Source organism: Hyla sarda, chromosome 2 (assembly GCF_029499605.1).
Source record: "Hyla sarda isolate aHylSar1 chromosome 2, aHylSar1.hap1, whole genome shotgun sequence".
Classification (NCBI taxonomy): domain Eukaryota; kingdom Metazoa; phylum Chordata; class Amphibia; order Anura; family Hylidae; genus Hyla; species Hyla sarda.
The window spans coordinates 172,550,869-172,565,342 of NC_079190.1; the positions used below are offsets into that span (position 1 = coordinate 172,550,869).

Below are 14,474 nucleotides of genomic sequence, written 5' to 3' on the forward strand. Positions count from 1 at the left end.
AGTGGTTCCGGGCTGCTATCTTCACCGGGGGCGCCTCTTCTCCGCGCTTCCGGCCCGGAATAGAGGCGTTGCCTTGACAATGACGCAGAAGTACGTTGGCAATGAACGTACCTCTGCGTCGTTGTCAAGGCAACGTGACTATTCTGAGGCCGGGCCCGAAGCGCTTAGAAGAGGCCTCCCCGGTGAAGATAGCAGCCCAGAACCACTATCCCACCGGACCACCCCCTCACCGGACAGTCCTGCAGCACCGGACCAGCGCCGAGCGGAGGTGAGTACTGTACAGAACTAAAGGGGGGTGAGAGGGGGCTGGATGATGTCGAAGGCCACAGTGGTCTTCAACCTGCGGACCTCCGGAGGTTTCAAAACTACAACTCCCAGCAAACCCGGACAGCCGATGGCCGATATACTCGAGTATATACGGTAACTTGTAATTTTACAAAAATAACTCTTATTTGATTATTATCTGGAGGTGGTTTATAGAATCACTATAACAGTGATGCAGCATGAGTTAAGTTGGCACTTAAGCTAAGTAAAAGAAATAAATTCTCTACAGATAAGGAAATTTAACCAATAATGTTTTGCATAACATGTCATACAGTAAACTATAAATCTTTTAAAGACCACCACTGAAATGTTCGTATGTTTTATTTGGATAAATATAACAATAAGATATCATGCACTTAGAAATCTACAATATTAAAATATCTAGAGTCACCTTATTCCTTTAATAAGAAAAATACTTACATCATATCCCCTTTGTCCTTTTTCCCCATCTTTCCCAGGTTTTCCCTAAATTGAAGAAAAGGTAACATATAAAATGAGAGCATGTATGATGTATATTCTTCTGACTTGTAAGAAGTTGTATGCTTGCCAAGTGGTGCCTATTACAAGGAGGAACTTGGTCAGATTAGAATTAAAAAAGGAAGAGAAGATTGAGACCTGATAGGAAGGCTCTGTTGATCTACAGGCCCCACAGCAGCTGCATGGGCTGCTTCTATTAACATACTTCTTTAATGATACTTCCAAAGTGATAATATAATATAAGGCACTTACTCTGGGCCCTGGTTTTCCAGGTTCGCCTTTTTCCCCTTTAATATTTAATCCAGCTTCACCCTAAAAATAGAAATATGACTAAAGTATACATTTTTTTAATCCATCTAACAAGATAGATAAATTCATTTTACTCCTGCTGCAGAAGTTCTTTTGGTCCATAGCTGTCTCTCTGCACTGTTCATTCTGATCAGAGTTTCTTTCGGTAGGAATCACATGACATCTCTGCAGTTCTTCGATCCACACAGCACATCCTCTCAGGTACAGGGCTGGTCATCTACAGCAGTTCACAGCTTTTCAATCTTAGTCTCTCACGGCTCAGCCCCATAATCCACTTGCTGTTGTCTGCTGCTCCCCTGGTCATGCTTCTCTAAGGCTATCAGCAGCCATGCACACACAGTCATGGGCACATGTTGGCGCGATCAATGCCAATTAATGCATCTATACAGAAAATCACAGATTTTGGGGCACCCCAGAGCCCCGCAGCGCAATCACAGGGGTCTGATGGGTTAAAATGCCAGCAAGAGGTCTCTAAACGTCCATGCTGCAGGATTGTTGGTCATCTTGTATAGGCTCCTTAAGTACTTACCAGTACATGCAATCAAAAGATTGAATATAAAAGTCCCCTATTGGAACTTGTGTGTTAAATATATCATAAAAACTTTTTTAAAAAAGTATAAAAGACCCTCCCTTAAATAACATTTCCCATTTTACATAAAAAAGTGCTTTGTATGTTAAAGTGCAAGGAGGCAAAACTAAAAATTGGTTGCTTCCTTAAAGGGGTACTCCGCCCCTGGCATCTTATCCCCTATCCAAAGGATAGGGGATAAGATGTTAGATCGCCGCGGTCCCGCTGCTGGGGACCCCGGGGATCGCCGCTGCGGCACCCCGCCATCATTACTGCACAGAGCGAGTTTGCTCTGTGCGTAATGAAGCGCGATACAGGGGCCGGGGCAGCGTGACATCATGGCTCCGCCCCTCATGACATCACGGCCTGTCCCCTTAATGCAAGTCTATGGCAGGGGGCGTGACGACCACCACGTCCCCTCCCATAGACTTGTATTGACGGGGGCGGACTGTGACGTCACAAGGGGCGGAGCCATGACGTAACGATGCTCCGGCCCCTGTATTGCCCGTCATTACGCGCAGAGCGATCTCGCTCTACGCAGTAATGATAGCGGTGTGCTGCAGCAGCGATCCCCGGTGTCCCCAGCAATGGGACCCCGGCGATCTGACATCTTATCCCCTAGCCTTTGGATAGGGGATAAGATGTCTAGGGGCGGAGTACCCCTTTAAGGTTAAAAAAGGGTGCATCCTTAAAGGGTTAAAGAAACACTTACCTTATTACCCAGATCACCTTTATCACCTTGCATCCCCTTTTCTCCCTATGGTGAGTGTAAAGAACATACAAATTGTTATTATAAATAATAGCATAATGTAAGTTGCACCCTTTATTCATTTTCAACCAGTGCTGCATTGTAGTAATATTTTATAATGACAGCCACAGTAATGATTACAGAAAAAATTATAGTAAATCATTCTTATTATATGGTATCCTAATACATCTTTCAATTTTTCTGATAGTATTTTATTAAGTACAAAAACAGTTATTGCTTTGAATTCTCAGCTATGAACAGTCTCTGGGTACCACATGTGAACAGTGGTAAAGTTATGGCACACTTACACAGCACTTCAAGCATTAAAGAGGTTGTCCACCAATAAAACCTATTTTCATCTGACTAATGAATAAGCATTTATTGGTAAATAAATGTATTTCTCTACGTTTCAGTAGTATTTCATGCTTCCTTTCTAAATCTGATGCAAACTATCTGCTATTGTCTCCATTACCCCAACTTCCTTTCTTGTCAGACTTTAGCTGGGATTTCAGCCAAGTCTATTGGTTAGCTGAATTCCTGGCTAGAGTGTACACGCAAACATGAAGTCTGTTAAAGAGCAGATAGAAGGAAAGCATGAAAGACCACAGAAAGGTAGTAAAATAAGCTTATTAATATATCTTCATGCACAAGGGTGCATTTACGTGTAAAATATATGCTGGAGTTTTTTGTTTTTGCAGATTTTGTTCTGCAGATATTGTCAATGACTTACCAGCAGAAAATGAGCAACATATATAGTGCATGTGAACATACCCTAATGGTCCATTCATACTACAGAATGTCTGGCCAGAGATGTGTATATTCTATAAGCAGCATCAGCCTCCGATATATCAATTGGCCCCTAGATCGTCTCTATTGACAGGAATGCATTTCCGAGTGCATTGTGCAGAAAGATTAAACATGTTCTGGAGTCTTGAGTTTAAATTTCCACTCAGCAGAATCCCATTGAAAACAACGGGGGAGGAAACCCACTTAAAAAGCATCAACATCAATCTGTGGAGAATCTTCTAATTTGGTGGAATGGGGCTATTTACTAGTGTGTAAATGTTAAATAGAGTAAAACCTACAGTCTTGCAATTCAGATTGTCCTTTTGGAAAAATGGATTCATTATAACACCTCTCAACATCCTGACTGTATAACCATGCATGAGAGCACAAAGTAATTAAACATTTCCCCTCAAATCAGACTTAACAGTTTTCAAAATAAGTTGTTTTCTTAAAGTACCAACAGCTTGCAGGTATGAAATAAGTATGCAGTTATTATATAATAATCTATCTTACCTTTTCTCTATACCACACTGAACCTTTTTCAAAAGGTGCTGGGCCTTGTGGACCTGGAGGTCCTGGTGGTCCTGGTTCACCCTGTAAAAACAAAGATAAATAAACTAGGTGCCCACAAATTCAGCATGACATGAGTTAAATATGAACATAGTCAACCTATAGGTATGTTCACACAGGCAGAATCCGCACACAGCAATGGACTATGATTTTTTTCAGAGCAGAAGTGGCAGGGGTCAGTTCTGTAATGAGAGGGAGCCATAACTGAAACTCCCATTCATTTCATTAAATTTTTGTTCTTGCGCAGTTCCCAATCTTTCATTAAAGCCAATGGGATCAGGGTTTTTTAAAGTGGCACTCTATGGTTTTTGACTCATCAGTTTCCTCATCTATGCTGTGTTTGTCATTATTATTATTTAATATTATCTGTTTTCAAAAATGAAAATTTTGTTTTTCTGGACAGTGTTAATAGGTTTAATTAATGAAATTATTAACATCTTAAGGACACAGCCCATTTTGGCCCTAAGGAGACAGCCCGTTTTTTTTTTTTTTTTTTTTTTTTTTGCATTTTTGTTTTTTCCTCTCTGTCTTCTCTTTTATATCCCCATCCACAGACCTACATGAGGGCTTGTTTTTTGTGCAACCAGTTGTACTTTGCATTGACATCACTAATTTTACCATAAAATGTACAGCGAAAAAAAACTATGTATTATATGTGTGGGGAAATTGAACAGACTATTGCAATCCTGGCACATCGCTGAGGGGGTCCTGAGACCCTCTCATGTCGGCGATCGCCAGAAATCGCCGGTCCAAGACACCCTTGATACCCCTGAAGGGATAGGAGTGAGGTGGCAGGGGTGCCACCCCTTCTATCCCTCCTATTGGTTGCTTAGAAGCGACCAACCAATAGCAGATCGGGGCGGTAGGGGGTTTAAGTTCGGTTTCCCTGCTCTACCCACCCGCAGTAGTCCGGGCAGAGCGGGGGGAATCGTGATGTGAGCGGCGGCAGTGGAGGCCACTTACCAGGCGACGATGATCGCTGGCAGCGATCCTCTAGCTTGCGCAGCGTGCGGCGATCCTGTTGAAGGATGTGAGTAGTTGCCTAGCAACATCTGCAGGGCGACAGTTTGGAGACCACTATGCAGTGGTCTCTAACCTGTAGCACTCCAGATGTTGCAAAACTACAACTCGCAGCATGCCCAGAGAGCTGTTTGCTGTTTGGGCATGCTGGGATTTGTAGTTTGGCATGATTTAGAGGGGTACAAATTGGAGATCACTGTGCAGTGGTCTCTAAACTGTGGCCCTCTAGATCTTGCAAAACTACAACTCCCAGCATGCCCACACAGCAGTTTGCTGTCTGGGCATGCTGGGATTTGTAGTTTAGCAACATCTGGAGGGCCACAGTTTGGAGATCACTCTTGCAAAACTACAACTCTCAGCATGCATGAACAGCAAAAGGCTGTCTCGGCATGCTGGGAGTTGTAGTTGCGTGCCTCCAGCTGTTGCATAGCTACAACTCCCAGCATGCCCTTCGGCGATCAGTACATGCTGGGAGTTGTAGTTTTGCAACAGCTGGAGGCACACTGGTTGGAAAATACTGAGCTAGGTAACAGAACCTAACTCAAGGTTTTCCAACCAGTATTCCTCCAGCTGTTGCAAAAGTACAACTCCCAGCATGAAAGGTCTGTCAGTGCATGCTGGGAGTTGTAGTTTTGCAACAGCTGGAGGTTTGCCCCCCCCCCCCATGTGAATGTACAGGGTACATTCGCACGGGCGGGTCTATAATGAGTTTTCTGCTTCAAGTTTGAGCTGTGGCAAATTTTCCGCCGCAGCTCAGACTCCTAGCGGGAAACTCACCGTAAACCCCCGCCCGTGTGAATGTACCCTAAAAACACTACACTACACTAACACAAAATAAAACAATACATATACACCCCCTTACACTGCTCCCCCTTCCCCCCCAATAAAAATGAAAAACGTATCGTACAGCATTGTTTCCAAAACGGAGCCTGCAGCTGTTGCAAAGCAAAAACTCCCTGCATTTCCGGACAGCCATTGACTGTCCAGGCATGCTGGGATATAGCAACAGCTGGAGGCACCCTGCTTGCGGATCACTGGTGTAGAATATTTTTGATAGCGGAGTCAATTGTAACGCTGGCATCCGAGTCCACCCCTATGCAAATCCCTAATTTAGGCCTCAAATGCGCATGGTGCTCTCTCACTTCAGGGCCCTGTCGTATTTCAAGGAAACAGTTTAGGGCCACATATGGGGTATCTCCGTACTCGGGAGAAATTGCTTTACAAAGTTTGGGGGGCTTTTTCTCCTTTTACCCCATATAAAAAGGAAAAGTTGGGGTCCACACCAGCATGTTAGTGTAAAAAAAATGTAAATTTTTACACTAACATGTTTGTGTTGCCCCATACTTTTCATTTTCACAAGAGGTAAAAGGAAAAAAAGACCCACAAAATTTGTAACACAATTTGTCCTGAGTACGGAAATACCCCATATGTGAACGTAAAATGCACTGCGTGCGCACAACAAGGCTCAGGATTGAGAGTGCACTATGTACATTTAAAGCCTAAATTGGTGATTTGCACAGGGGTGGCTGATTTTACAGTGGTTCTGACATATACGCAAAAAAATAAATTCCCACATGTGACCCCATTTTGGAAACTACACCCCTACGGAACGTAACAAGGGGTATAGTGAGCCTTAACACCCAAATTTTTGTTAAAGATGGATGGGAAAATGAAAAAAATATATTTTCACTAGAATGCCGGTGTTACCCTAAATTTTTTATTTTCTCAAGGGAAAATAGGAAAAAAAGCCCCCCATAATTTGTAGCCCCATTTCTTCTGAGTATGGAAATACCCCACATGTGGATGTAAAGTACTTTGCCGGTGCACTACAATGCTCAGAAGAGAAAGAGTGGCATTGGGCTTTTGGAGAGAAAATTTGTCCGGAATTGAAGGCCACGTGTATTCACAAAGCCCCCATGTTGCCAGAACAATGGAACCCCCCACATGTGACCCCATTTTGGAAACTACACCACTCACGTAATTTAATAAGGGGGTACAGTGAGCATTTACACCCCACAGGTGTTTGACAGATTTTTGGAACAGTGGTCCGTGAAAATGAAAAATGTAATTTTTCATTTGCACAGCCCACTGTTCCAAAGATCTGTCAAACGCCAAATGCTCACTGCACCCCTTTGTGAGGGGTTTAGTTTCCAAAATGGTCACATGTGGGGTGGTCCACTGTTCTGGCACCATGGGGGCTTTGTAAATGCACATGGCCCCCGACTTCCATTCCAAACAAATTCTCTCTCCAAAAGCTCAGTGGCGCTTCTACTCTTTTGAGCATTGTAATGCGCCAGCAAAGCACTTGACGTCCACACATGGGGTATTTCCATACTCATAAGAAATTGGGTTACAAATTTTGGGGGGCAATTTCTCCTATTACCCCTAGAAATTTAAAATTTGGGGGAAAACCAGCATTTCAGTGAAATTTTCTTTTCATTTACACATCCGACTTTAACGAAATGTCGTCAAACATCTGTGGGGTGTTAAGGTTCACTGTACCCCTTGTTACATTCCTTGAGGGGTGTAGTTTCCAAAATAGTGTGCCATGTTTTTTTTATTTGCTGTTCTGGCCCCATAGGGCTTCCTAAATGCGACATGCCCCCAAAAAGCCATTTCAGCAAAATTAACTCTCCAAAATCCCGTTGTCGCGCCTTCCCTTCTGAGCCCTCTAGTGCACCCACAGAGCACTTTACATCCACATATGAGTTATTTCCTTACTCGAGAGAAATGGGGTTACAAATTTTGGGGGTATTTCTCTTTTTTTACCCCTTGTAAAAAAAAAAAAAAAATGGCTCTAAAAAATGAAGATTTTGAATTTTCTCCTTCACTTTGCTGCTATTCCTGTGAAACGCCTAAAGGGTTAACAAACTTTCTGAATTTTGAATACTTTGAGGGGTACAGTTTTTAAAATGGGGTAATTTATTTTTTGGTATTTTTTACCAAGAAAGGATGCAAGTAACGACAAAAATTTACCACTATGTTAAAGTAGAATATGTCACGAAAAAACTATCTCGGAATCAGAATGAAAGGTAAAAGCATCCCAGAGTTATTAATATATAAAGTGACAGTGGTCAGATGTGCAAAAAAGGGCTGCATCCTTAAGGTGAAAATGAGCTGCGTCCTTAAGGGGTTAAGAAAAACGGAAAAACTTTAAAGTATGTTTAAAGTTGCCCTTTTTTGACTCCCTAGCAACTTTCTAATTTTTCCGTATATGGGGCTGTATGAGGGCTAATTTTTGCGCCATGATCTCTAGTTTTTATCTTTTGCGTATATGTGACTTTGTAATCGCTTTTAATAATTTTTTGGGGGAATGTGATGTGACAAAAAAAACTGCAATTTTGGACTTAAATTTTTAACGTTTATGCTGTTCACCGTACGGGATCATTAACATTATATTTTGATAGTTCAGACATTTATGCACGCACCAATAGCAAATGTTTATTTATTTATTTTTATTTTTTTTGGGGGGGGGGCTTAAAAAGGAAAAGGGGGCCATTTCAATTTTTATTGGGGAAGGGACTTTTACACTTTTTTTAACCTTGTTTTTACTATTTTTTTTACACTTTTCATGTCCCTATGGGAGACTATTTAAGCCAATCATTAGATTGCTTATACTGCTCAGTGCTATGCTAATCAGTATTATAGGCGATCTTCCCTGGTCTACTGGAAGAAACCAGGAGGAGGGAAGAAGGCAGGTGAGGGGACCTCTGTCCGCCCTATTAGATGATCGGATCCCCGAGGCAGTGCAGCGGACGATTCAATCATCCATTCCAAGTGCCGAATGGCCACAGATGCCGTGATCTGTATTGATCACGGCATCTGAAGGGTTAATGGCGGACACCAGCGCTGTCACTTATGTCCCCCATTACCAGTGGGTCACTGGCTGCCGTGAATGATGCAAGCACCTCTCCAGTGCTTTCGTCATGTACAGGACGTAAGTGTATGTCCTGGTGCGTTAAGTACCAGGACAGCAGGACGTACATTTATGTTTTAATGTCATTAACAGGTCAATAACTGGATTATTGTCTTCCCTTGCTTTTCATATATTCTGGTGTCTGAGGTAAAAAAAAGAATTACTTATCACAGATTCATAATTTATTTGGTCCTTGGATTTTGTGTGTCTTTATTTTAATAAGGTGGCACACAAAGCCAGCTAATATTTGTGTATGTACATATATGATGTATAAATAAGTACATGGAAGGGTGGATAACATTGTGGAATAAAGATGGGTATAAAAGGATGGGAGACTACTTATAATAAAGAAAATACTCACCTTTTCACCCTGTGGTCCATGAAAGCTTAGCCCCATTGAACCCTATTGGGGTACAAAAGAGAGAATGCTTACAGAACTGTTTATGCTAATATTAACTGATATTTTAAAGTGATAACCTAGGCCTACCTTTGACCCTGGTGGCCCAGGGGGGCCAGGTGATCCCTGAAACAAAACCAAAATAAATAATGTTACTATACATTTATAACTATACAACCATGCAGATGTGTTTTAAAGTAGGGTGAGAAAATATAATACTTATACTTTCTGGTAGTACTTGGATATATTTTAATCGACTGATGGGAACAAAATAAAAGACATCTGTTGTTTTGCTTATTGGGTTATAGCAAATATGCTAAATAAACCAAAATCCACCATACATAAATAATGGCAAAGTTTTAGATGTATTATTCTACATATAAGTTTACTTACATATGTAGCCATGGGTCAAAAAAGGGTTTACAAGGCATTTAAACTATGTAGCCAAGTTAACTCAATTAAAAAAAGGGAAAATAAAATATAAATGTATACAAAAACATAACTGACAAGATTAAAGAAAATATGACCATTGATAATTAGTGTTGCTCGCGAATATTCGCAATGCAAATTTTATTCGCGAATATCGCATATTCATGAATATTCGCAAATATAGCACTATATATTCGTAATTACGAATATATATATATATTTTTTTCACAGTACACATCACAGTGATCACCCCTCTCTGCTTCCAGCTTGTGTGGTGTAAGAAGGCTCTAATACTACTGTGTGAGACTGGCGTGCGAATTTTCGCATATGCGAATTTTCGCTTATGCAAATTTTTGTATATGCTAATTTTCACATACGCTAATTTTCGCATATGCGAAAATTAAACGGGAATATTACGAATATGCGAATTTAGCAAATATATGATGAATATTCGTCCATATATTCGCGAAATATCGCGAATTCGAATATCGCCTATGCCGCTCAACACTATTGATAATGGTTCTTGTGGTAAGGTCAATAATGAACCATAACAATAGTGGTCTCTGCTTATGCAACTCCCAAGGGTTAAAAGGGTTACCTACTTCAAGGAGTACTCTAGGATACAAAAACATATCCCCTATCCTAAGGATGGGGAACGCTGGGTGCCACAAACAGAGATTGGCCAAGAGGTTATCTTTTTTAGTAAATGGATTAAGTTAGATAAAGAACTCAGTTTAACAATACTTAAAGCGCAACTGTCCTGAGTTTTAACCCCCATAAACCTCAACTTTGTCCAGCTGGGGCTGGTTTATGGGGGTTAAAACTCATGACAGTTGCGCTTTAAACATTGAATACAGCACATATAGAACTGATTAAGATGTTTTTAGACTTTATCGTAATCAATATTATTACCGAAATAACAAAAAAAAAAAAACACGATTTTACATCCCAAAAACAGCCAGTTTTTTTTTACTTCATAGTTCTACTGCTATAGTATTTTCCCAGGTACTTTGGAGTGGTTTAACATATGTTCCTAACTAAAATAGCTGATTTTGGTGATTTAGTTCTTCTACAGTTCCAAAAAACAGCTTAAAATACATTCTAAAAAGCAACCAAAATGTAAAAATTCTAGTTTGCTTGTAAAAAAAATGTTTTTAACTATAAATAAAGCCCATAAAATGTAATGCATACATAGTAACTGAGTTAATAAAAAGAAACTCATGATATTTTACAATAATTGAAACATGTTTACCAGACCAACTGTATGATCTCAAAACTACAAACTCTTTGAAATCCAATTTCTGTACAATGTCATTACATTGTGGGAAAAATTTCTATTTTTCTTACAATTTGTCAAAGAGATACTTACAGGACGCCCTGGTGGACCGGGAGGTCCCAATGGTCCTTCTAAACCAGGCAATCCCGGTGTACCCTGTAGAAATAAAATATATATGAATTATTGTGTAAATGAAAAATTATAACCTATAACATCTATCATTATATACATTTAACTTACCGGTAATCCATTGATTCCAGGTAAACCTTTCTCTCCTTTTATCATTAATCCCTGCATACCGACAACATCTCCGGGATCTCCCTGGAAAAAATACACATATTAGAATAAATAGTAAGTAACGTACTAAAGTGAAAGTTTGATTAACGCAAAATCAGGAAATAAACAGGAGAGAAAATAATAACAAAATACTGTATGGATTTGACTTAATCATACTATAATAAAGTATTTCCACATTTAAGCCATATGACATACAGGCTTCAAGTGCATATATGTTCCTGAGCCCTAACAAGTAATTTCATTTCTCCTGTGCTCTTTTCTATCTTCAGATTGCAGCTTAAAGGGGTACTCCAGTGACATTTTTTTTTAATCAACTGGTTAAACAGATTTGTAAATTCCTTCTATTTTAAAATCTCAATCCTTCCAGTACTTATCAGCTGCTGTATGCTCCAGACAGAAATGTATTTTCTGTCTGACACCAGTGCTCTCTGCTGACACCTCTGTCTGTCTCATGAACTGTCAAGAGCAGGATAGGTTTGCTATAAGGGATTTGCTCCTACTCTTGACAGTTCTTGAGACAGACAGAGGTGTCAGCAAAGTGCACCGTGGTCAGACAGAATTTTGGAGCATACAACAGCTTATAAGTACTGGAAGGGTTAAGATTTTTACATAGAAGTAATTTACAAATCTGTTTAAAGGGGTTATCCAGGAAAAAACCTTTTTATATATATCAACTGGCCCCAGAAAGATAAACAGATTTGTAAATTACTTCTATTAAAAAAATCTTAATCCTTTCAGTACTTATGAGCTTCTGAAGTTAAGGTTGTTCTTTTCTGTCTAAGTGCTCTCTGATGACACGTGTCTCGGGAACCGCCCAGTTTAGAAGAGGTTTACTATGGGAATTTGCTTCTAAAATGGGCGGTTCCCGAGACACGTGTCATCAGAGAGCACTAAGACAGAAAAGAACAACCTTTCCTGGAATACCCCTTTAATGTTCTGGCACCAGTTGATTTTAATAAAATTGTTTTTCACCAGAATACCCCTTCAATAAAAGAATTTCTTCTGATCAGTGTGGTTCCCTGTTGCTAGACCTCTACTAGTCACACAATAATTGTCTATGGTAAGGATAGACCATCCTAAGAGTTCTTCACATGCATATTCCTATTACATCATCACCCATATCCAATTCCACCTGTCCTGGTTTGTGGTATACATGCCAGTATTGCCAGTATTGCATACTGTAATTCCCATCATATTATTCACTTATGCTTGCATGGCATTCATGGAATTAATATTAGGTAATTTAGGTAAAAATAAGGGAGAACCCAAGTTGGCACTGCTGAGCTCACTTTCGAGCATATTATAGACTATTAAGACAAATTTGCTGGGCACAGTCATCTCTGAGGTGATGTGGGTTAGTGGTGGTACTCAATCTTAATCATTTCCAAGATTCCAAGGCACTCTTCTTCTTGTCTTACACATTAAACATCATCATCTTGCGCTATAAATCCACTGCTCTTAGGTGACGTCAAACATTTGACGTCACCTAAGAGCAGTACATTTATAGCGCAAGATGATGATGTTTAATGTGTAAGACAAGAAGAAGCGTGCCTTAGCGCGAAACAATTGTTGCTTTCATGCACCTGTTTGTGTACTTGCTTTGTACCACGGAATAAAGCGTCATACCAAGCATATGGTGAGTGCCGTCTGCTCATTTGATACACTTATTAGGTAAATTAGGCTGCTTTCACACTGTGAAATAGTTCCGTCAGAAGTTCCGTCACTATATCGGCGAAACCCGGCCGTTACAAAACCCCTGACGGCCGTGACTAAATTGCATTGCAGCCTATGGGGTTTTGTAACTGCCCGTTTGCACCCGCATATGCCCGTAATTCATTACAGGCGTAATATAGTGACGGGACATTGTGGCGGAAAAATTACTGCATGCAGTAATTTTTCCGCCACGATGTCCCGTCACTATATAACGTCCGTAATGAATTACGGGCATATGCGGGGGTCAAACGGGCAGTTACTAAACCCCATAGGCTGCAATGCAATTTAGTCACGGCCGTCAGGGGTTTTGTAACGGCCGGGTTTCGCCGATATAGTGACGGAACTTCTGGCGGAAGTTCCTAAACGGAACTATTTCACAGTGTGAAAGCAGCCTTAGGTGTTGGGTTTCTTTTGGTACAATATGATTCTCCAGTGTAATTAGCTTTTTTTTTATTTCCATAAACTTTCTAATGTATTTGAAATGGTTTTACTGAGACTCAAAAAGCATAGTTCTCCCATAAATAGCATGATGCAGTTACTCGACAAACGTGGCATGGTTTCTGGAAGAAAGTAACTATATATTTTTTTAAATGTAAAACAAGCCCTGCTTCAGTAGTATCTTTATTAGTACTCTACTATTTCATGACTACATACCTTTATTCCTGGTAAACCTGGGGGGCCCTGGAAAAAAAATTGGTTAATCAAAGATTGAATGAGCTTGTGATTAGGCAAATATGATTCTTTTCATATGTATGCTTAATTTATAATACTATGATATGTACTTACTGGATAACCTATTAAGCCTGGAAGTCCAGGTGGTCCCAATGGTCCTCGTTCACCCTATCAACATAAGAAATGTTTTATGTTAATGTCAAAAATATCAGTTAACATTGTAATCTGCTAGAATTATATATTAGTAGTATGTTATATAATTTACCTTTGTACCATTGCAGCCTGGAATGCCAGATGGGCCTGGAGGGCCATCTTGACCAGGTATGCCCTTTAGAAACACAAGTTTTACAATAGATTAATCTATTTTGAAATGTGATGAAGTATTTGCTCAGAATAAAACCAATACATACAGGGAGACCAGGGTTTCCTGGAAATCCAGCAGATCCGGGAGGCCCCTGAAATGAATGAAAGGAAAAAACAATGACTTTTCTGATTGAATTACTGCACAATGCAAAACATTTTGAATATGAAATGTACAGGGTAGCAGATGTTTTGTTAATAACATAGCAGTATTCAGATGAATTACCTACACACATAGGGAATTGAATTGAGGAGAATTAGAGAAAATGAATGACAACGCCCTGCTACTAACAAGCAAGAATGTTGACATTTCTGTTGTCATGTTTGATTACATTTTGATATGAATATGATATATTCACTTTATATATATATATATATATATATATATATACATATGCTCATTTACATAAATATATATATATATATTTTACTTGTCCAAACCTTCTGGATAACTAAGCCTCTGCCAGTAGAAATAACACATTTCTCAAAGGGTTTGTCCCTTTAAATTTTATAGTTGTAGTTTCTCTGTCATACAAAACAGTTGAAAAAAAAATTACCCCTGGTGTTATTTTTTGTTTGTTTGTTTTTCTCTGTGCCACCAAATGTGTTCTG

At 39.9% G+C, this 14,474-nt stretch overlaps 1 protein-coding gene and 1 long non-coding RNA gene across 3 annotated transcripts in view; one reads left to right on the forward strand and one right to left on the reverse strand.

The window, feature by feature from the left end:
- COL4A1 (collagen type IV alpha 1 chain) overlaps positions 1-14,474 on the reverse strand; it is a 222,201-nt gene that overhangs the window by 78,753 nt on the left and 128,974 nt on the right. The window contains exons 6-17 of the mRNA XM_056555746.1: positions 13,913-13,957; positions 13,768-13,830; positions 13,617-13,670; positions 13,485-13,511; positions 11,061-11,141; positions 10,914-10,976; positions 9,206-9,241; positions 9,080-9,121; positions 3,726-3,806; positions 2,391-2,435; positions 1,054-1,113; positions 745-789 (exon numbers count right to left, since the gene is read on the reverse strand). Coding sequence (XP_056411721.1) covers positions 745-789; positions 1,054-1,113; positions 2,391-2,435; positions 3,726-3,806; positions 9,080-9,121; positions 9,206-9,241; positions 10,914-10,976; positions 11,061-11,141; positions 13,485-13,511; positions 13,617-13,670; positions 13,768-13,830; positions 13,913-13,957 — 642 coding nt within the window. The remainder of the gene's footprint in view (positions 1-744; positions 790-1,053; positions 1,114-2,390; positions 2,436-3,725; positions 3,807-9,079; positions 9,122-9,205; positions 9,242-10,913; positions 10,977-11,060; positions 11,142-13,484; positions 13,512-13,616; positions 13,671-13,767; positions 13,831-13,912; positions 13,958-14,474) is intronic.
- Positions 1-14,474, forward strand: part of LOC130355522 (uncharacterized) — a 98,815-nt gene that overhangs the window by 19,602 nt on the left and 64,739 nt on the right. For both annotated transcript variants that reach the window (XR_008888561.1, XR_008888562.1), the window contains exons 3-5: positions 783-805; positions 1,260-1,311; positions 13,784-13,823. This is a non-coding gene — a long non-coding RNA (uncharacterized LOC130355522). The remainder of the gene's footprint in view (positions 1-782; positions 806-1,259; positions 1,312-13,783; positions 13,824-14,474) is intronic.